The following is a 21,154-nucleotide window of genomic DNA, read 5'->3' as shown; positions in this document are numbered from 1 at the left end:
GCTCCAGCCTGGTAGAATGCTCTGCCTCATGAGACCAGGGCCCTGCAGAATCTGATTTCTTTCCACAGGGCCTGTAAGACAGAGTTGTTCCGCCTGGCCTTTGGCTTGGAGCCAGTTTGATTCCCTACCCCTCTTTCTTTTCTTTTTCCTTTCTCCTCCTGTGATGAGGCTGCATTTTAATATTTTAATGTTTCAATATTTTAATGTTGTATTTTCATCTTGTTTTTAAGTTGTATTCATTCAACTTGTTTTTATTATTGCTTGTTAGCCGCCCTGAGCCCGGCCTTGGCTGGGGAGGGCGGGGTATAAATAAAAATAATAATTATTATTATTATTCTTATTATTATTATTATTATTATTATCTGTAAGAACCCATTTGTTTGGTGTGGCAGCACCTGTCCTTTGGAACTCCCTGCCAATTGAGATAAAGCAGCCACCTTCACCGCCCTCTTTTTGGTGCCTGCTAAAACTTATTCCCGCTTAGAGAAGCCTGCCCAGATGCTTAGGAAAGTGAGGTAATGTTAAACTGCTTTAGTAATTCAACTCATGTATGTTGTAAAGCAGGGTTGAGAATTTTTCTTGATTTTATTGTTTTGTCTTTTTGTAAACTGCTTTGAGATTTGTTTGTTTTTACAATCAAGCGGTGTATAAATTGTATGGCAAAAAAGAGGCACCTATTGTCCCTCATGCAATTCTAGGCTGGATCTAGACACATCAAAGAAGTGTTTCAGTTAAACACATTGCAAACTCATACAGGGAAATCCTGTAGGGAAAGACGGGACTCAATAGCACCATCTAGTGACACGGTGTTATATTGCATATACAATGCATATAAAACACTTTCTTTACCAGTCTAGCGGAGTCCCTAGCCATGTCAACTCAAAAATAAGTCCAACTGAATTCAATGGGACTTATCCCAAGGTACATGCGTGTATAGAATAGCAGTCTCCAACATATTCACCATGGAAAAAGTACCATTAAATTCAGTAGATCTTGCTTCGGAGTCAACATGGCTAGGACTGCATTGCTATGGAACTGAAGAAAAGGGGATTTTATTATTAAGAAGCAGCAGCAGAAGATGCTATAAATAGGTAATTATAGCCAGTCTTATGGAAGCCCTAACTATCCAGCTGTGTTTATTTGTTCGTGAATGATACCATCAAGCATATTATCATGCCAGCAAAGTTTTTGTTACACTATTTAGGAGCTGAGACATAAAATAAATAAATATTACCCATAGATCCATTTCCAATCATCTGCTTTGTAGGTCTATTTCATTCTACTTTATCTTATTTTTAAAATCTACAGCCATGCCAGATTGGGCAAATCTAATCCTAATTTGAAAAAATCTTGCAAAGTCATGTTAGGTCCTTTTGCTAGAAGCTCTGGTCATTTTGTAAAAAATCGGGACCAGCTCTTTGCTTCCTGCATGAATGTTTAATAGGCCAATAAACAGGAAGCTGTATTCCTGTCACATACACAAATTGATTCAGATGCAAAATAATTGGGTTTCTAGCAGATACATCTGGCCTCAAGGTATCAGGAATGCATTAGATCTGTGTTGTTTTCCTGCAGAAAATAAAGGAAACAGCACTTGTCTCCACCCAAGAGAGACCAAAACATATTTTTACTTTGCTAAAAGAAACACATTGGGTAACGAAGCTCACAAAACATTAGATTGGCTCCATTAGAGACATTATTAATGGCAGGCAGCACAATTTTACCCATCCACCTCGTTCCAACACAATTTTCCAACACAATTTCAGAAGTTGCTGGTTTATTACTAGCTAAATTGCCTTTATGGCTGGTGGCTACTGGCTGCTGGCATTTGTGACCCTGGTAATCATAGCTGAATACTTACTAGGGTGACAGGTGTCGAAGGTGGGCATCACTGAGGATAGCCTTGTTGACTCCCTCTCTCCTTACCTCCTTCAACACTGGGTTGAAGGACACTGGGTCATTTGCCCAACTTCTCCAGCCCATTGTCGGCACCTTGCATCTTATTCTTCCCTACTTCTGCTGCATCCACAAGGCCACCGCTAAATTGGCATCTTAGGACACATTGTCAGACGGAAGATGGAGCCAGTTTGTTTTCTCCTCCTCTGGTGGGTAGGACTCGAACCAACGGCTTCAAGTTACAATACAGGAGATTCCAACCAAACATCTGGAAGAGCTTTCTGACAGTAAGAGTTGTTCAACAGTGGAATGGTCTCCCCTGGGAGGTGGTGGACTTCTCCTTCCTTGGAAGTTTTTAAGCAGATATTGGATGGCCATCTGCCATGGATGCTTTAGCTGAGATTCCTGCATTGCAGCGGGTTGGACTAGATGACCCTTAGGGTCCCTTCCAACTCTACAGTTCTATGACTGTATGCCACCCAGAGGAAACCATTCAGACTATACATCTGCATGATGCCACCTGTCGTAAAGGTAAAGGGACCCCTGACCATTAGGTCCAGTCGTGACCGACCCTGGGGTTACGGTGCTCATCTCACTTTGTTGGCCGAGGGAGCCGGCGTACAGCTTCCGGGTCATGTGGCCAGCATGACTAAGCCACTTCTGGCAAACCAGAGCAGCACACGGAAACGCCCTTTATCTTCCCGCCAGAGCGGTACCTATTTATCTACTTGCACTTTGACGTGCTTTCGAACTGCTAGATTGGCAGGAGCAGGGACCGAGCAACGGGAGCTCACCCCGTTTGGGGATTCGAACCACTAACCTTCTGATCAGCAAGTCCTTGGCTCTGTGGTTTAACCCACACTGCCACCCAACACCCACTGTTTATTCACTGCTGTCCTATATTTTTGTAGAAAAGCCCAGGAGGATAGCCTGCTGAAATGCACTGGGCATGAATAAAAAGTGCATTACTCTCCAGCCTCTTTGAAATGGTTTCTCCTTTGTTATCTTCCCCCGCTGAGATGCTTCCTGCTTTTCCTGTGTGTGTGTGGTTTTGTGCACAAATGAGCCTCTCTGAATAACCAAGGCACAGGAAATTCTGCTAATGTTCCATATGAAAATTATAACGGGAGCTCGAGTTACCTTGGCATGCTAATGAGATAGCCGATTAGTTACCACTATGCATGCCCTCCAACATTTCTCTGATGAAAACAGGGAAAGTGGGACATTCTGGGATCAAATCAGAAACTGGGACGGCTTCTGTAAATCTGGGACTGTCCCTGGAATATAGGGACACTTGGCGGGTTCTCATTATGCACATCAAACACAAACCTTTCCTGCCTGCCTGTGGGCTAAAGTTAGCCACCAGCTTCGTTATGGTTTTTCAAGTCAAAGCCTGGAATAGAATACCTGTCTTCATCAAGGCATCTGTTTCATCAATCTTTCAGGCATGTACTTATTCTCTGGTCTCTTGTGTGTGCAGCTTGCATGCATTTTTAATCAGCTTTGAATAATTACTTTATATGCAAGTCAATGGTTGGAGGGTCGGCCAGCGGGGAAAGGGGAGAAGAATTCGGATTGGTTCCTCCCCCACCTCATTCTTCCTTGTTCCTGATCTACATGGTAAAAATAAAAGTCTCAGATATCCCCTTGAAAGCTTTCATTATCCAAGTGCATATGAAAGTGTATGAAATATAGAGGGCCTTCAATAAAGAGAGCACTTAATTTCATCAGCCTGGTCCGGCTTGTGCCATTTAGCACATTCACTGGCCTTAGTGGGAAAAACTGGGGCAATGTGAAAATGACAGTCATTTGAATCATCTTCTCAAGATGTCAGGCTCAGAAGGACAGGTAGGGGAGAAATTTGATTCAGTGTTCATTCAAAGGCAAACTTTGCAGTTTCCAAAACAATATGAGAAATGAAACCCAGCTATTTGTCAACATTTTTGCTTCTCCAGATTTTGCAGCGGCAGTACTCCAGCTGAGTAATGTGTACAAAATGCATAAATTAGAGTGAAAACGTGCATAAAAATGCATTGTATTGGGGAAATTTGCTATGGAATAATGCATACAGTGGGCAGAATTGCATACAAAAATGTGCCTCTTAGGAGAAATTGATCTGTATACTATACTTCTGTTGATGCAGCCTAGAATAGCATTAGCTTTCTTTTGCTGCTGCATCACACTGTTGACTCATGTTAAGCTTGTGGTCTACTAAGACCCCTGGATCCTTTTCACATGTGCTGCTAGTAAGCTCATGGCGGTTACTGTGCCAGGTGCCAAAATAACTTGATCAGTACTGGGGTGGAGAAATTAAATTTTAATGCAAGCCAACCTAATTCACACTTCTCAATATAACATGAAAATATATATACAAAAATCCATATGCGGGGGAAACCACTTATAAAAATAAGCAAAATCACATACAGAAATTTATATATTTAGGGAAATGCTCTGTAAAATGCAGGTGAATTTTCATGAGGACTTTTTCAAAAAATCACAAACTGATGTATGAATTGAATTGGAAAAATGTGAAATGGAAATGGACGGATTTCTCCACCCATTCACCGTGTGTGTGTGTGCGTGTGCGTGTGTGTGTGTGCGCGTGCGTGTGTGCACACATGCACCATTTGTTGCTCTGTAAATGAAGAGGCCGTATAGTTAAAGCCATGGTTTTCCCAGTAGTGATCTATGGAAGTGAGAGCTGGACCATAAAGAAGGCTGATCGCCAAAGAATTGATGCTTTTGAATTATGGTGCTGGAGGAGACTCTTGAGAGTCCCATGGACCGCAAGAAGATCAAACGTATCCATTCTTAAGGAAATCAGCCCCGAGTGCTCACTGGAAGGACAGATCCTGAAGCTGAGGCTCCAATACTTTGGCCACCTCATGAGAAGAGAAGACTCCCTGGAAAAGACCCTGATGTTGGGAAAGATTGAGGGCACAAGGAGAAGGGGACGACAGAGGACGAGATGGTTGGATAGTGTTCTCGAAGCTACCAGCATGAGTTTGACCAAACTGCAGGAGACAGTGGGAGACAGAAGTGCCTGGTGTACTCTGGTCCATGGGGTCACAAAGAGTTGGACACGACTAAACGACTAAACAACAACAACAACAAAATGAAGAGGCTGGGCCTGTTCATGGTAGCTTTGAATCATTCATATTCTTTACAGCATGCTAGAAGTTCTGACAGCATAACAACCAAGCGACAGTATACACTTTAGGAATTGACTGTGAAATCAAACAGAAGGCCGGGGTGGGGGGTGGGGGGTGGGAGGAACCAATGAATGCTCCTACAACAGAATGGAATTGGCTAGAAATTGTATCCTTCCTACCTGCTTATCATACTCCAGAATGAAAGAGCAGAGGCGGGCATACACATTTCAATCACAGGGTATTATTGACCGCTGGGGTTAGTGTTGTTCCCATTGATCTAAGTGATGTTAATAACAGTCTGTCTCGCTATCAGAACAGAGGAGGAGGCACAGACCTGAACCAGCAACGAGTCTGCGGCTATAAATGCCAGGAGGGACTGGTTAGAAAAGATGGGTTTCATTGGTGCTTTCAGTAATTCATTTTATTTGTTTTGTTAAACAATTATTTCCCATAAAACACCCTGAAACGATTTAATGAAAACATCAACAATGAAAATATAAATGAAAGCAATTTAAAGTCCACTATGGAAACAGAGTGTGTGTGTGTGTGTGTGTGTGTGTGTGTGTGTGTGTGTGTGTGTAGGCTTGTTTGAAAAGGAAGGTCTTTAATAGATACCAAAAAGATAATAGAATTGGAGAGTTGGAAGGAGCCCTGAGGATCATCTATATGCAACCCCCTGCAGTAGAAGAATATGCAGTTGTCTCATACAGGAATCAAACCTGCAATCTGGTGAGATGAGCTGTTGGGTATTCTGGTCCCAAGCTGTATAGGACGGGTGGCGCTGTGGGTTAAACCACAGAGCCTAGGACTTGCTGATCAGAAGGTCGGCGGTTCGAATCCCCGCAACGGGGTGAGCTCCCGTTGCTCGGTCCCTGCTCCTGCTAACCTAGCAGTTCAAAAGCACGTCAAGTGCAAGTAGATAAATAGGTACCGCTCCGGCGGGAAGGTAAATGGTGTTTCTGTGTGCTGCTCTGGTTCGCCAGAAGCAGCTTAGTCACGCTGGCCACATGACCTGGAAGCTGTACACCAGCTCCCTCGGCCAGTAAAGCAAGACGAGCGCCGCAACCCCAGAGTCGGCTATGACTGGACCTAATGGTCAGGGGTCCCTTTACCTTTACCTTTACCAACACCTGGAGCACATTTCCAAGTTAGCATTTCTTTGGAATAGTACATTGTTGTAGTAAACAGCCCTGCTGTTGGGCAGAGTGGGAAAGCTGCCTCACGTAGCCAGCACTGGGTGTCAGTGGCTGTTAACTTGCTCTTCCACCCATCCTGGACTGCAGTGGACTTCTTTGCATTCTGGCAGCCTCCAGCATTCCCTCTACCAAACCTAATTCTAGACAAGGGAGAAAGCCAACCCTGTGGTTTTATTTACCTGAAGGTGGCAACACTGTTACCAAACTCCTGCCTCTTTACATGCTGTCCAAATCCAAGCCGTGTTTTCCTGTACCTCTCCCTCTAAACATGTAGCCTGGCCCTTATGGCTTAGCACATAGGTGAGGCACATCTTTTGGGCTAGGCAAATCATGGAAACAACTCCTAATTTGATTTGAAGAGGGGTTTTTAGGGTTCAAGGTGTGGTGGGGGGAGGGTTGGAACTTGAGTCCAACAGCATCTGGAGAGCCACATATTCCCCAGCCATGGCCTAGGAAAGGGTTTCCCAAACTTGGATCTCCAGCTGTTTGTGGACTACAATTCCTACCATCCCTGACCGCTGGTCCTGCTAGCTAAGGTTGATGGGAGTAGCAGTCCAAAAACAGCTGGAGACCCAAGTTTGGGAAACCCTGGCCTAGTAGATGAGCAGTTGATGCTTACCACTGCCAGGAAGGGCAGGGCAAGCAAGAATAATGGTGCCATGCCAATTCCACAAAGGCTAGACCGATTTAGCACCCCAAAACTCTTCCTGTGGATTTAGAGAGAAAGAAAGAGCATATCTTGCCCACTTCTCTAACAGACTCTTTGGACAAAGAGAGGAACTCTTAAAGGGACAAACCTTTAAGGGCTTGGATATTTCTTCACAAGAGCTCAACCATTTTCTTGTTTTGATGCCAGCTTATAATGGATTACTTTTCCTTCAGCCACATTTCCTTATGGTTACATGCATTTCCTGTGTCTCTGTCCAGGGGTTTGCTATGCTGAGTTTGGTGTGCGAGTTCCAAAAACCACTGGCTCCGCCTACACTTACAGCTATGTCACGGTGGGAGAGTTTGTGGCATTTTTCATCGGATGGAACCTAATCCTGGAGTATCTGATTGGCACAGCAGCAGGCGCCAGTGCTCTAAGCAGCATGTTCGACTCCCTGGCCAATCACACCATCAGTCGCTGGATGATTGACACCGTTGGGACTTTGAATGGGCTGGGTAAGGATTATTCCGGATTGTGACTCTTGTCTTTGCCTGATCATGTAAGTTAGGCTCCAAGAGGCCATGGGATTCTGAATGGAAACCACAGCATACCAAGATGGTTTGAAATTGAAATATTGTGTGCATTGATTCAACATTTCCAGTCCCCAAGCTTAGGAAAATGTGCATCTAAGTTTAAAAAGCTTTCCAGCTGCCACAGAAAAACTTAGTGGTAACTCACTCAGAAGGTTTCGTCCTTCCCAGAGTCCCAGCAAGGCCAGGCCATATTCAAGAGCAGCAGTCACACACCGCAGCTAAAATACATCTGGTCCTGGGTCCAACAGGGGAATGGTGAGTGACTGGGTAGCAGGGTCAGGACCCTGGGGGACCTTACTTGGGGGGCCTTACTCACCCTAGGGCCCTTGACCAACTGCTGCCATTGGCCTTTTTATAAGCAGAGTAGGGACCACCATACTGAAACCCACCTTTTAGACATTTCCAACACTTGTGTTTAAGGCGCTTTTTAAATTTCAGCACTATTGTACATTTGCTTTTTAAGAGCATTAAAAAGTAAGCAAGAGGGGGGAAAACACCATGGAGATAAATGCAGGGTTATAAAGATGGCTTCCTTTCAAGAGATGGGAATCAAAAAAATTATTTGCACTAAAAAAAACACACCCCACCCTTATCTTTAAGCACTATGACATTTTTTGTTTCAATTTCATTAAATATATACTGTATGCAAAAAAAAATTGCAGATTAACACCGAAAGGTAATAGTGAAGATGCACAGAGATGTCCATGTGTGACAATGTGCTCAGCTGCCCAATATGCCATAAGAAATAGAAGAGGTGGTGCTCAAGTTTCCTACAGTTCTGAAGACGGTTCTGCTCTTCCATTGTTTGGGGAACAAGTCAGACTTTCTGTGCTCTGAAAAGAAAACAGAAAAGAACTGCAGAGAAGACACAGGAACAAAACCATTTGATGGCAATGCCATGCCGATGCTCCTATAAGAAAGAGTTGACATAGCATGTCTGCTGTGCTGTGAATACTAAGTGCAGAAGGATTTCTGAAACCGACACATTCCCCCAGAAGATTGTTTATTTGCCTTTCCTTTGTTTCTGCTATATTTCCAAAGTTCCATATATACCTATGTTTTCTTCTCATAGGTAAAGGAGAAGAATCTTACCCAGATTTGCTGGCTTTGCTCATTGCTGTCATTGTAACGATCATTGTCGCTTTGGGAGTGAAGAACTCTGTGGGATTTAACAACGTCCTCAACGTGATTAACTTGGTGGTGTGGCTCTTCATCATGATTGCTGGACTCTTCTATGTCAATGGAGAATATTGGGCTGAAGGGCAGTTCCTGCCATTTGGATGGTCGGGGGTGAGTGATTTAGATAAAGAATTCGGCCATTATCAGCCTAAAAGCCTGGCAACCAAAAGATGTGTTTAAAGGCATCATGTTACATGGATCTCCATTTTTATTATGGGCAAGGAGAAATCCACAGCCTTTCATATAAGGATCCTGGGTTGTATCCAATGCTGTACAAGTGGTTCAAGCAATGGGGTTTCTCTTCCCTCCCCTCTCCCCATGAATCCCTTCTGGAGCAGATATTCAGGTCTGGAGGGGACTACAGAAGAGAAGTGGTGGGAGTTCTGTTGAGGAAATCTCCTGCAGTGGTGAATCTGCAGCGCTGGATAGAACCTCCTCTCATCTCCTGGGCCTGACTCCTTATGTCATCTCCATGATGACTACGATACTCAACAATAACATAACTAATAGCTCTCCTTATCTTGTGGGACTGCAAATTCCATCATCCTTGGCCCCATGACTGGGACTGATGTGAACTCAGTCCAAGCACATGTGGAAGCTCACAGAAGTAAAAATACAAGCATCAGGAAAGGAGTGGTGGGAAGTCAAGAAGAAATTTATGTTGATTTGTGTGTGTGAGAAAGAGAGAGACAATAAATGTTTTGGAATATTTTTGGAGATTTAATAAAAATGATATATATAATAAGATGCCCACAGTTCCCCCACCTCTGATGTACCAAACCATGATGTCAATCTCCAATCTCCACTTCCAAGACAGATTTCTGGATGTCTCCCTTAAGATTTCCTTGAACCTCCATTGAACCTCCATTGGTACCTTGAACTTAGATACCTAAGAACATGAGACTGATGGAGTGGCCCTTCTAGTCCAGCATCCTGTTGTCACAGTAGCCAACCAGACGCCTGTGAGAAGTTCACAAGTAGGGCATGAGTGCAACATCATTCTGCCCACCTGTGGTTTCAGAGGTAGAGGTAGAACATAGCCATTGTGGCTTGTAGCCCATTGCTTAATCAACATTCCTTTCTTTTACTAGCCCATTTGAAATAAATACCACCCCCAAAGTATGTTCCAGATTTTCAATCAAGTTCAAAACAAAACAAAACACCACTTCACTCTCCAGCTGGCAAAATTAAAGGTGGCTAAAACAGAATTGCTCAACCGAGTGAAATTAACAATGCATAAACACAATTATCGTGCTCTCTGGAGAGCTGATGACTTAAAGGCTAATTACAATTGATCCCATAAGCAGCGTATAATAAAACACACAGCACCAACAGGCAGGTAAATGGTTTGCTGAGAACAAAAAATGACATGAGTGAAAAGCATGTCAGTGGGTGCAATCTAAAAGGAAGTATATATGCCTATGACTACAATCTTGTGCACACTTTTCTGGGATTATGCCCTATTAAATCGGACATGGTAGGACTGAACAAAACAAATTCCTTCCAGTAGCACCTTAAAGACCAACTAAGTCAGTTCTTGGTATGAGCTTTCGTGTGCATGCACACTTCTTCAGATACCAGTATCTGAAGAAGTGTGCATGCACACGAAAGCTCATACCAAGAACTGACTTAGTTGGTCTTTAAGGTGCTACTGGAAGGAATTTGTTTTGTTTTGACTATGGCAGACCAACACGGCTACCTATCTGTAAATGGTAGGACTGACGTCCCTAAACATGGCCAGGCTTGCACTGCATGGCTGTAATCTTATGCATGCTTGCTTGAGCATTAACACTACTAAACTCAGTGGGACTTCTTTCTGATGCTTAGGATCAGGCTATGCACACCATTATAAGCAATGGGTCGACAAACCCCTTTGCTTTCAACTGAATTTAAATGGGCACCAGTGTGTTAAAATGGGTCTCCCCAACCTGGTACCTTCCAACACAGCTGACTGGGGCTCATGGGCATTGTAGTTCAGAACACCTGGAGGGCAGCAGATTGGGGAAGTCTGAAGTAGACTAGGATGCACTGATATTTGCTTTGGTTGTTTCTCAGTACTGTATAGCAATGGGCCTAAGTCATTTGCTTTATATACACTTCCCAGTGCTGCCCAATTAGTGCTTGTTACGCATGTGTCAGCTTAAAATTCAGCTGGGAATTCAAACAGATTTGGATTTCCTGCCTTGCAGAGGCAAGTTCTTCTCCAAGGAGGAGCAGAGACTGCAGGTATTCTGGCCTGGACCCCAAGCTAGTGAGTTGGATTTATGCTGCTTGCCTCTTGAATGTCTGGCCCAGAAAATGCAGCAGCAAAGAGGAAAGATGTGGTGGCTTTTAGTTTTAAAACTAACTTTGCTAGATTATTTTTAAAGAGATGGAAGGACTCTTCCACAGGGCCTAAAGTGGGATTTCCTGGTTACTGGTCATTCTGGCTGATGGGAGTTGGAGTCTGGAGTGCCACCAGTTAACCATCCCTGGCATTTGGAGAGACTATGTTTCTTTCAAATGATCATTTAATTTATTGCATGCAAGACCGTCTGTCCCTGTGCTGTCCCAATCTCTGCAACTTCTTCCCATTGTTCACCTTGTTTAGTGCAAGAGTAGCAAGCGTGATAAGGGATGCGGGTGGCACTGTGGGTTAAACCACAGAGCCTAGGACTTGCCGATCAGAAGGTCGGCGGTTCGAATCCCCGCGACAGTCCTTCAGTCCCTGCTCCTGCCAACCTAGCAGTTCGAAAGCATGTCAAAGTGCAAGTAGATAAATAGGTACCACTCCAGCGGGAAGGTAAACGGCGTTTCCGTGCACTGCTCTGGCTCACCAGAAGCGGCTTAGTCATGCTGGCCACATGACCCGGAAGCTGTACGCCGGCTCCCTTAGCCAATAAAGCGAGATGAGCGCTGCAACCCCAGATTCGGTCATGACTGGACCTAATGGTCAGGGGTCCCTTTACCTTTACCTAGCAAGTGTGATGCTCCCCAGATGTTTTTGGACTCCAGATCCCATGAGTCTGGACCATTGGCCACTCTAGCTGAGGCTAATGGGATTTGGAGTCCAACAGCATCTGGAATGCACTGCATTGGTTGCCCCTGGGCTAACCTAATCCCTTCTATTTTCTCTTTCTTTGCTACCTACTTGAATTGCCAGTCAGGGCTCTGCCTACCTTGAGGCAGGATGAGGCAGCCACCTCGGGCAGCTGATTTGGGGTGTCATAAAAGTAGGGTGGTCACATGCAAAAGAATATGGGACTCCTGCGCCATTAATAGCTGTAAAGAAGTGTGCAGGTTGTCATTAGGAATGTAAGAAGGCATTGTTAGTTCCAGATAAATGGGTATGATTTGGAAGCCTCGATCAGTCTAACTTGAGTCTATTGGTTGTGCAGGTGCTACAAGGTGCAGCCACCTGCTTCTACGCCTTCATTGGATTTGACATCATTGCTACCACTGGAGAAGAAGCAAAGAGTCCCAACACTTCCATCCCTTATGCCATCACTGCTTCACTTGTCACGTGCCTGACCGCCTATGTGTCCGTAAGTAAGCTCTCCGTACAATTCTATGTTTTGCAGGAAGGTGTAACGTGGTGGCTGAGAATGCAAGGTGCAAGCTGAGGAATGTCTGAACTATGTGGCAATACAAAAGTCTTTGTTTGAGCTTAAAAGGGGGGGAGAAACCTTGGCAAGCCATGCCTCCCCCTCCTCCATTCAACAGATCACCTGTGCCACCTGCTCTGCTTGCTTGCTCATTTGCCGAGCATCGTTGTCACGCTGGGGTTGGCGTGGCCGCCTATTGATGGCCTCGCGAACCTTGGTGTGAAGACAACCTTTCATTTTTATGTATATAGGAAGACAAGCTTCTGATCCAGGCTCATGGTTGCTTGTCCATGTGGACTGCAGAATTGGTTGTACCATTAGGGAGAGAGAGGCAGCTGCCTCCACCAGTAGATGCTAGAGGACAGAGCTACCGTATTTGGGCCACACGCTCTGCCCTGTACACACACACTCCTGTGGCCCTCAGGTGCATTGGATGGTGCTGCCCCATTGCCAGAGTCAAGGTAAAATTCACCTGCCAATCTGGTGCATGGAATGCAGTGGGTGGGGGCATCTTTTCCTTCATCTCCAGCAACAAAATGTACTGAGCGAACCCTGCTGATGAGTTTGCTGTCGATCATCTTTTCTGTGCCCATTCTTCATTCACATTCTCTCTCGCTCTTACACACACACAATTTATGCACAATGTGCATACTACTCACACCCCCGGATCACATAGCACTCCCATGCATGCCAGCCACACACTCAGCCTAACAGTTAACTACTGTTGTCATAGTGCTGCTTCCTGGCTCCTCTGCAACCTTCCATAAGAGCTCCCTCTATCCCTTTTACAAACTTCTGAACTAATGGAATATTCATAAACATTCCATGAGATCTTAGCAGCTTCTTTTAATCAAATGAAGCTGGAGCTCTGCATTTGTGAACGGAATGTACGATTGCTTGGGGTTTTGGTTTTCTTTTCATAATGTCCAGAAAAATAGGATGCCGCCTCTTTCTCCTGTACTGCTGGTATGTGTGTGTACACATACGTGTGTGTGTGTGTGTGTGTGTGTGATTATATTGCTGTTTAATCTATTCGATTTTTATGATTCGATTTTTAAACTGGCCCTGGGATCAATTGGTGAAGGGTGGTAGTAAACAAAAGCAGTGAGTTGCCCAGAGAACTACAATGGGGCACCCAAAATAAATAAAGAAGTAAACCCCGTTCCACTTCTAACCGTACATCACCTTCACTCTTCCCACTCAACAGGTGAGCATAATCTTGACTCTGATGGTGCCATACACTGACATTGATACCGAATCGCCCCTGATGGAGATGTTTGCAGCCCACCGATTCTACACTGCCAAGTTCATTGTTGCCATCGGGTCTGTGGCTGGGTTGACGGTGAGCTTGCTGGGCTCCCTCTTCCCTATGCCTCGGATCATTTATGCTATGGCTGGCGATGGGCTTCTCTTCAGGTAAGTCCCATGTCATCAGAGGCAGTTGGGGAAGGGGCCTTGGAAGACCTTGCCAGGGCTAGCCAAAAGTTGTTGGGCTCCATTAGCCATCAACCCTCCAGCCAGCATGGCCAATAGCCAGGGGTGGTAAGACTCCAACAACAGCTTGAAGGCAGCACAGTGGCTGCCTCTGTTATACCAGGTGATTCAGACTCCCATCAGCTAGTCAGCATTGACAGTAATTAATGATGGGGATTTTAGTCTATCTACACGCACTCTATATAGCACATCCCTCGCATTCGGTCCAGAATCTGCAGTTAGTGCAGAATGATTGCTGACAGGAGTGAGGCCTTGTCACCATACAACACCTGGCCTCAGAGATCTGCACTGGTTACCAGTTTGCTACCCGGCTGAGTTCAAGATGTTACTACTAGCATATCATCCTCATTTAATGTGCATGCTGCCTTTTTCATAGTTAAAACCATGCTCAAGGCGGCTTAGGACATGAAAAGATTTACATAATTACAAGCAGAAATACAACACACCAAAAAGTAAACAACCATAACGTAACAATTTCCACATAGTAAAGGTAAAGGGACCCCTGACCATTAGGTCCAGTCGTGACCGACTCTGGGGTTGCGGTGTTCATCTCGCTTTATTGGCTGAGGGAGCCGGCGTACAGCTTCCGGGTCATGTGGCCAGCATGACTAAGCGACTTCTGGCGAACCAGAGCAGAGCACGGAAACGCCGTTTACCTTCCCGCCAGAGCAGTACCTATTTATCTACTTGCACTTTGACGTGCTTTCGAACTGCTAGATGGGCAGGAGCAGGGACCGAGCAACGGGAGCTCACCCCGTCGCAGGGATTCGAACCGCCAACCTTCTGATCGGCAAGTCCTAGGCTCTGTGGTTTAACCCACAACGCCACCTGCGTCCCAATTTCCACATAAACTGTTATAAGATCTAAAAATGAAGATGAAAATAATAACAATAACATCAATAATTGCAGCCAAAAAAGAAACAACAACAACCACCCCAAAGCAATACCCCAGCCCAAGAATCTGTACAGCAGGCACAGCTTTTGTAGTTGGAGTCAGTCAGGGCTCCACACTCCCAAGGCAGGTAGGAAAAGGCCAGCAAGGAAGGGGGCAGGTCTTCCAGGACACACAGCTAAGATGGCATATAAAGCCCTTAACAACTTGGGAGCAGTTTACCTATGAAATCACCTTACATTACATTTGCCCATTCACCCACTTTGATTGGCAGAATTTGTGCTACTACTACAGATGCTCGTATTTGTGAGTTACTCCTTGCCTATTGAGATTGAGCCTTCACTGTACTCTTTTTGGCATCTGCTTTTTGGCAGTGTTTAGACAAACTTAGAAAGCTGAGGTGATTTTCATCTGCTTTAGTATTTTAACTTTGGCATGTTTTGAAGTAGGGTTGCAGATTGTTCTTGATTTTCTTGTTTTATCTTTCCGTAAACCTTCCTTGAAGTTTCTTATTACCATCAAGCAGTGTGTAAATTTTATGGAATAAATAAAATAAAATAAAGAAACAAACATATGGTGGGCCACAGGTTCTCTTCCTCTGTCCTAAAAGTCAATAATAGGGAGTTTATGGTGTTTATGCTGATTTTAACTCTTTCACGTCTAGATTCTTGTCCCATGTAAGTTCTTACACGGAGACTCCCGTGGTCGCCTGCATTGTCTCTGGGTTTCTCGCAGCCCTGCTCTCCTTGCTGGTGAGCTTGAGGGACCTGATAGAGATGATGTCCATCGGCACGTTGCTCGCCTACACTTTGGTCTCCGTGTGCGTCCTGCTTCTTCGGTACCAACCCGAAAGCGACATTGACGGCTTCGTCAAGTTCCTTTCTGAAGAGCACACTAAGAAGAAGGAAGGGATCATAGCAGACTGCGAGAAGGAAGTCTGCTCTCCGGTCAGCGAAGGGGAGGAGTTTGCAGGCCCACCCACCAACACTTGTGGCGCTAAGAACCTGCCTTCCTTGGGCGACAACGAGATGCTCATTGGGAAATCGGACAAATCCGCTTACAACGTCAACCACCCCAACTATGGCACGGTCGACATGACTTCTGGAATAGAGGCAGATGAGTCTGAGAACATCTACCTCATCAAGCTAAAGAAACTCATAGGACCACGATACTACACGATGAGGATCCACCTGGGACTTCCTGGGAAAATGGATCGACCCACTGCAGCTACTGGCCAGACTGTCACCACTTGTGTGCTCTTGCTGTTTATCCTAATGTTTATCTTCTGCTCTTTCATCATTTTTGGGGTGGACTACCTCTATGACCAGAGTTGGTGGGCAATTCTTCTGGTGGTCCTGATGGTCCTGCTGATCATTGTGTTGGTGTTTGTCATCCTTCAGCAGCCAGAAAACCCCAAAAAGCTCCCTTATATGGCTCCTTGCCTGCCTTTTGTCCCAGCCTTCGCTATGCTTGTGAACATCTATCTCATGCTGAAACTTTCAAGGATCACCTGGATCCGGTTTGCTGTCTGGTGTTTTGTGGGTAAGTTCTAAACGTGGGATGTGAAGGTTTGGGGACAGTGCATGTGTCAGGGTCAGATGTAGGTCAGCACAAAGAAGCAGAGAATGTTGTCAGTGAAGTTAACACTTTATTCAAGGAAATGGCATACAACTCAACAACAATTCCCAGTAAGTCTTGCCCCTATAGAGCAGTTGCCAGGACTGAAGGTCTCTGCCTTCCACTCCTTCTAAGACTCCTCCTCTCCTGGATGTTTCCCAAGCAGTCTCAAACTGTGTCTGCCCACCTTTGACCTCTGTTCCACTCTTCTCATTATCCTGCTCATTCTTGGAGACAGGGGTGGGGAGGGGAGCTTGCCAGAGCAGGAGATCGAGACTCCCTGGATTCTTCAGCAGTTTCTTGACCTCTGCTTCAGCCTCGGAGTCTGAACTGCTCCCTGTCACAGGTTCCTCCAGCTCATGAAACCCTGTTGTCCCTTCAGCATGCAACCCCTCCCTGCAATCTTCTCTCTCTGACCACCACCAATTCTCAGGCTCTGAACCTTCCTCCTCTGCAATTTCCCTCAGAGGTCCCCTGGCTGGCAACTCCTACTACCTACTACTCCTTGTCATTCCAGCCAATCCCTGGCAATATGGGATAATTCCACTGAAGAGACCACCCAGAGTATGTCAGAGTGCTTAATTTCAACCAACCTTCATTGGTTTGGAGAATGGAAACCTCTTCTTAGAGCAGATGTGGGGAAATGGTGGCCCTCCAGATGTTGCTGGACATCAGCTCCCATCACCACTGACCACAGACCGTGCTGGTTGCAGTGGATGAGAGATGGAATCCACCAACTTCTAGGGGGTCACTGGTTTCCTACCCCTGTCTTAAAAGAAGCATCCACCATTTGGCTTTACAAAAGTTCTATCTATGAAGTATTGATTGGTGAGTTATGGCATGACAGCACAAGGCAATACTGTATAATATCAGCATGGACCCAGTGAATGGCTTGAAGCATCTGTGACTACACCTAACTAAATCTTCATTTGTATGGGTCACCGCTGGGAATCCCATTTCACAGCAGAATAGAATACTTACATAAAAAGAAATTCAGTAGCTCTTAAACCCTTCCCTTGTGGAGTTTCTCATGCTAACATATCGATAGTCAGTGAGGTGCCATCTAGATGTTGTTGGACTGCAACTCCCATCAGCCCCAGTCAGCAGTGGCCAATAGTCAAGGATGATGGGAGTTGTAGTCCAGCAATGCCACGTTGGCAACCTTTGTTGTTCAACAGAAGAATCTTTGATACAGCAGAGCCTTCCACCAGCTGAATATGAAGGGATATGATTTGTCATTTTCCACTTCCTCTGCAGCCCCCTTACCCACATGCCCCCCAAAACCTTCTCCAAAGGCTTGGGGGACCCTTTGGAACTGTGAAGAAGGTGGCATGGGAGACTGCAGAGGGAAAGGGGAAATGGAGGAAACACCTCTCTTCCCTTTCCACGGCTGGAAAGAAGTCCCCTTTCTATCAACATGAGGCACAACATGGGATACAACTCCTATATTTGCATGTGACTCTCATCTCTTGCCCTGCTCCTTATCCTCAACTTGTTTTCCTCCTTCTCAGCCTCTGCTAGTCTGCCACTGAAATGAGAGGAAGCAAAGGCCACAGAAGAACATAATCAAGAGATCTTTTTCTTTGCGTTTATCCTCCTTTTCTTCATTTTTTAAAAAATTAGCGATGTGGTTTGTTTTGTTACTAAATCCTGCTTCGATAGTGTGCCAATGAAAACCTACAGGTGAAAAACAAAAATATAGCACAGCAGGTTGTGTAGTTATTCTACATGTTTCCTTTTCTGCCCTGGGGGTTTTGCTTTGCAACTGAAACATCTAGTAAATAAAATGTATTTTCAGAAAAAGAGCTCAGCAAAAGGAGAAGGAACGACACAATCAAGATAGTTTTGGAACTATCCCACAGAGTATATAACCCATATGGGGAATTATAGATAATAAACCACTCGAATTCTGCAGCAGTGTTTATAGATTCATTAGGGCCTGGAACTGTTTCATGTTGGATTGCCTACAAGGCAACCCTAATTCAGACTACAGTACAATATTTTTACCAGCCAAACTCTCCCCTCTCCTGCAGGGTTGCTGATTTATTTTGGCTATGGCATATGGAACAGCACACTGGAGATCACGGCTCGGGAAGAGGCGCTGCATCAGAGCACATACCAGCGCTACGATGTTGATGTCGACCCCTTCTCCGTCGACGATGGCTTGGCCTACGCCGAGAATGACAACTACCAGGACTGGGATCCTGCCGACGACAAAGGTTTCTCTTACCAGCATATGTCAGAAGCAAAGGAAAACAGTCGGACAAGTAGCAAATCAAAGAGCAAAGGCAAACACAAACAGAACTCAGATGCACTGATTTCAAATGACGAGTTAGATTACTCGCCCGAGTAGATGAAATGGAAGCACGGCTGTTCCACTCTTTGTCACTAAGCTAAACCTTGGGCTAAAATTCAGTGGCTTCTTTCGGCTCTCATTTCAGACCCATCTTTTCCCGTAAGGTTTCTGTTTCCAGAAGTCATACCACTCACTCACTCAGACACCTTTCTGTTCTTCGGGATGATTCTGTCAAGTACTCATCCTGAAGCAACAGAAAATCACATCTAGGAAAACAACATGTCTCTGATCTCACCACCACCATTCACAGGCCTCTTTCACTGAATGTTGCTTCTGATAGGCTAGTTGAGCCTGTTGAGGTTTTTTCTGGGCCTAGGAAACCCATTGCATACAACACTTCCTGCTGCAGCGATAGTATGGTTTCAATGGAACCCACACTCAATGAAGTGGGTATCCGATAAGGAAATGCAGTAAGATTCCCTTGGCAGGGGACATGTCTATGACCTCTTTGCTTTCCGGTGGAGAAGGATGGGAAACACGTTACCCTCTGGATGTTGTTGGAATTCCATTATCCATGACCGTTGGCCACGTGGACTGGGATTGAGAAGGAAGCTGAGTCCTACAATATCTGAAGGGCCACAGGTTCCCCATCCCTGCCAAAGAAAATACTCAATTGCAGTCATACTAAGGACCGTTAAGTTATTTGGCAAAGAGCAAGTCAGTTTTTCATTTTGTGAATGCAAACATTGACTAGATGGGTAGGTTTATTCAGGCAGGAGCCATAATTTTTCCCCTGAGGATATTCCAGAGGTAAAAAGAACTCCAGTGATCAGGCTGTGCAGACCAGCATCCCCATTTTCACCTATATAAAACTACTTCACCTTTTCACTTAGCAAAATATTCTTGCACTTTGGCACACTTGTGCTTCACTTCCCGTGTCACCTTCTCCATTCGTTTTGTCTCAGTTGTTTCCTGGTGAACTATGGTATGACACACCATGACTCAAACACAATTTAATTGTGGTTGGAATTTGCATCTTGATGAGTTCGTTTTGGATATTTTGTTTGATCCATTTAGCCATTTTATCTAGTAAGTAAGAATGGAGACTTTGGTTGTCAGATTTCTGTGATTTGGTTTATCTGAACCGGAATAATTTAGCAGACGGGACCCGTACAGTGACAGTGTGGTTCAATTTGATTTCAGTACCATGACCCTAAAAGCTGATATTCATGACTAGCAGAAACATGTGGCACAAGCAAGAATGGTACCATGTGATTCTGCTGAACATGTAGTTCAACACTAATTTCAAACATCTGCATTAGGAATAGATGGGAGGCTAAACCTAGAATGTGACTAAAATCCTAATGTTATATCCATGGGCTACTTCAGATGGACTGAAACACAGCTCAGGCCAATATCAGAACTTCTTGGATTTAGGTCATCTATAACCATGGTACAAACAAATCAATACTCATGTAAGATCACTCCACTCAGTATCTAACTCTGAATATTGCAGAATGGTTGCCTTGGAGCTCCCAACTTTTCCTATTTGATACACTAAAAGCTGATTCCTGCTTTATGTGCAGTACCAACCATAGGTTCCCAAGGCAGCATCAATTCCCAATGAGGCAACAGTCCAATTCTCACTTACCTTTAAAATCCAAATAAATAAATAAATCTATTGTGATAAATTAAAATTTAAACATTACATTATTTGATACTACAACAAAAACAGACTTCTGTCCCATTTATTATGTCCACAGTTATTATTCCAATAAACAATACAACTTAACTACTTGTCTGCTATATTGATGATCTGTTTTGTCCCCAAATCTTTGATACCTTCCATCATTTTTTCCATTATAGCTAGGTCCAAACATTTTAACACCAATTCCCAAATGGAGGGAGACTGGGTGTTTTTCCCAATATCAAGCCTATATTATTTTAGCATCAATCATTAAGTGGAGGATCAATGATTTTTAGATCTCAGGAATACCAAGCCAAGTTACATTGAAAAGGACCAATGAAGGGTTTAAGCCCCAGTTTGCAATATTATGCCCCAAAAATGTCTCCAATAACTTTTGACATGTTGACATTCCTGCCACATATAAAGGAGACTCGTTGGATCTCCAACATTTAAATCTAGCTGTTGAGAATATCGAGCTTGAGTTAAGTACCAATGGTGTTTACGTTGGTGTTGCATCTTCTTCACTAACTTTATTGAGTGACAAATATTTCCATTTCCTTTTCCCTTCAGAGATAGAGATTCCCTGATTCCTGTCGCAGTAAACCATGAATTTGTGCCTCCTTTAACATGGCATAAAACCACATTGCAACGATCCTTCTAAGTTCCCATGAGTTACCGTAATAAGTTTTTCTCCATTTGTGAGTTTTCTTAATTCCTATGGTGAGTGAGACCCATTAATACAACAGGGCTTATTTCCAAACAATCTTGCACAGGATGTGGCTTCGGATGTCACATCCTACACAGCAAACAAGAACTTCGCCTTTCCTTTTATGCAGTCCTGCAGACCTCTGCTTGATATACCAAGCTCTGCAGCCTATGTGCAATGAAGTCATTGGAACGGGGATCCATCAAACATCCA

At 44.5% G+C, this 21,154-nt stretch overlaps 1 protein-coding gene across 1 annotated transcript in view; it reads left to right on the top strand.

The window, feature by feature from the left end:
* Nucleotides 1–20,873, top strand: part of SLC7A14 (solute carrier family 7 member 14) — a 51,954-nt gene extending 31,081 nt beyond the window's left edge. Inside the window, exons 3-8 of the mRNA XM_081862381.1 lie at nt 7,172–7,408; nt 8,559–8,776; nt 12,043–12,189; nt 13,457–13,665; nt 15,300–16,177; nt 18,286–20,873. Coding sequence (XP_081718507.1) covers nt 7,172–7,408; nt 8,559–8,776; nt 12,043–12,189; nt 13,457–13,665; nt 15,300–16,177; nt 18,286–18,605 — 2,009 coding nt within the window. The 3' untranslated portion in view covers nt 18,606–20,873. The remainder of the gene's footprint in view (nt 1–7,171; nt 7,409–8,558; nt 8,777–12,042; nt 12,190–13,456; nt 13,666–15,299; nt 16,178–18,285) is intronic.
* The last annotated feature ends 281 nt before the right edge of the window (nt 20,874–21,154 follow it).

The sequence above is a fragment of the Podarcis erhardii genome, assembly GCF_964252035.2.
Source record: "Podarcis erhardii genome assembly, chromosome: 5".
In the NCBI taxonomy this organism is placed as follows: domain Eukaryota; kingdom Metazoa; phylum Chordata; class Lepidosauria; order Squamata; family Lacertidae; genus Podarcis; species Podarcis erhardii.
The sequence above is the reverse complement of the archived record's forward strand: the minus strand, read 5'-3'. Positions and strand labels throughout refer to the sequence as shown.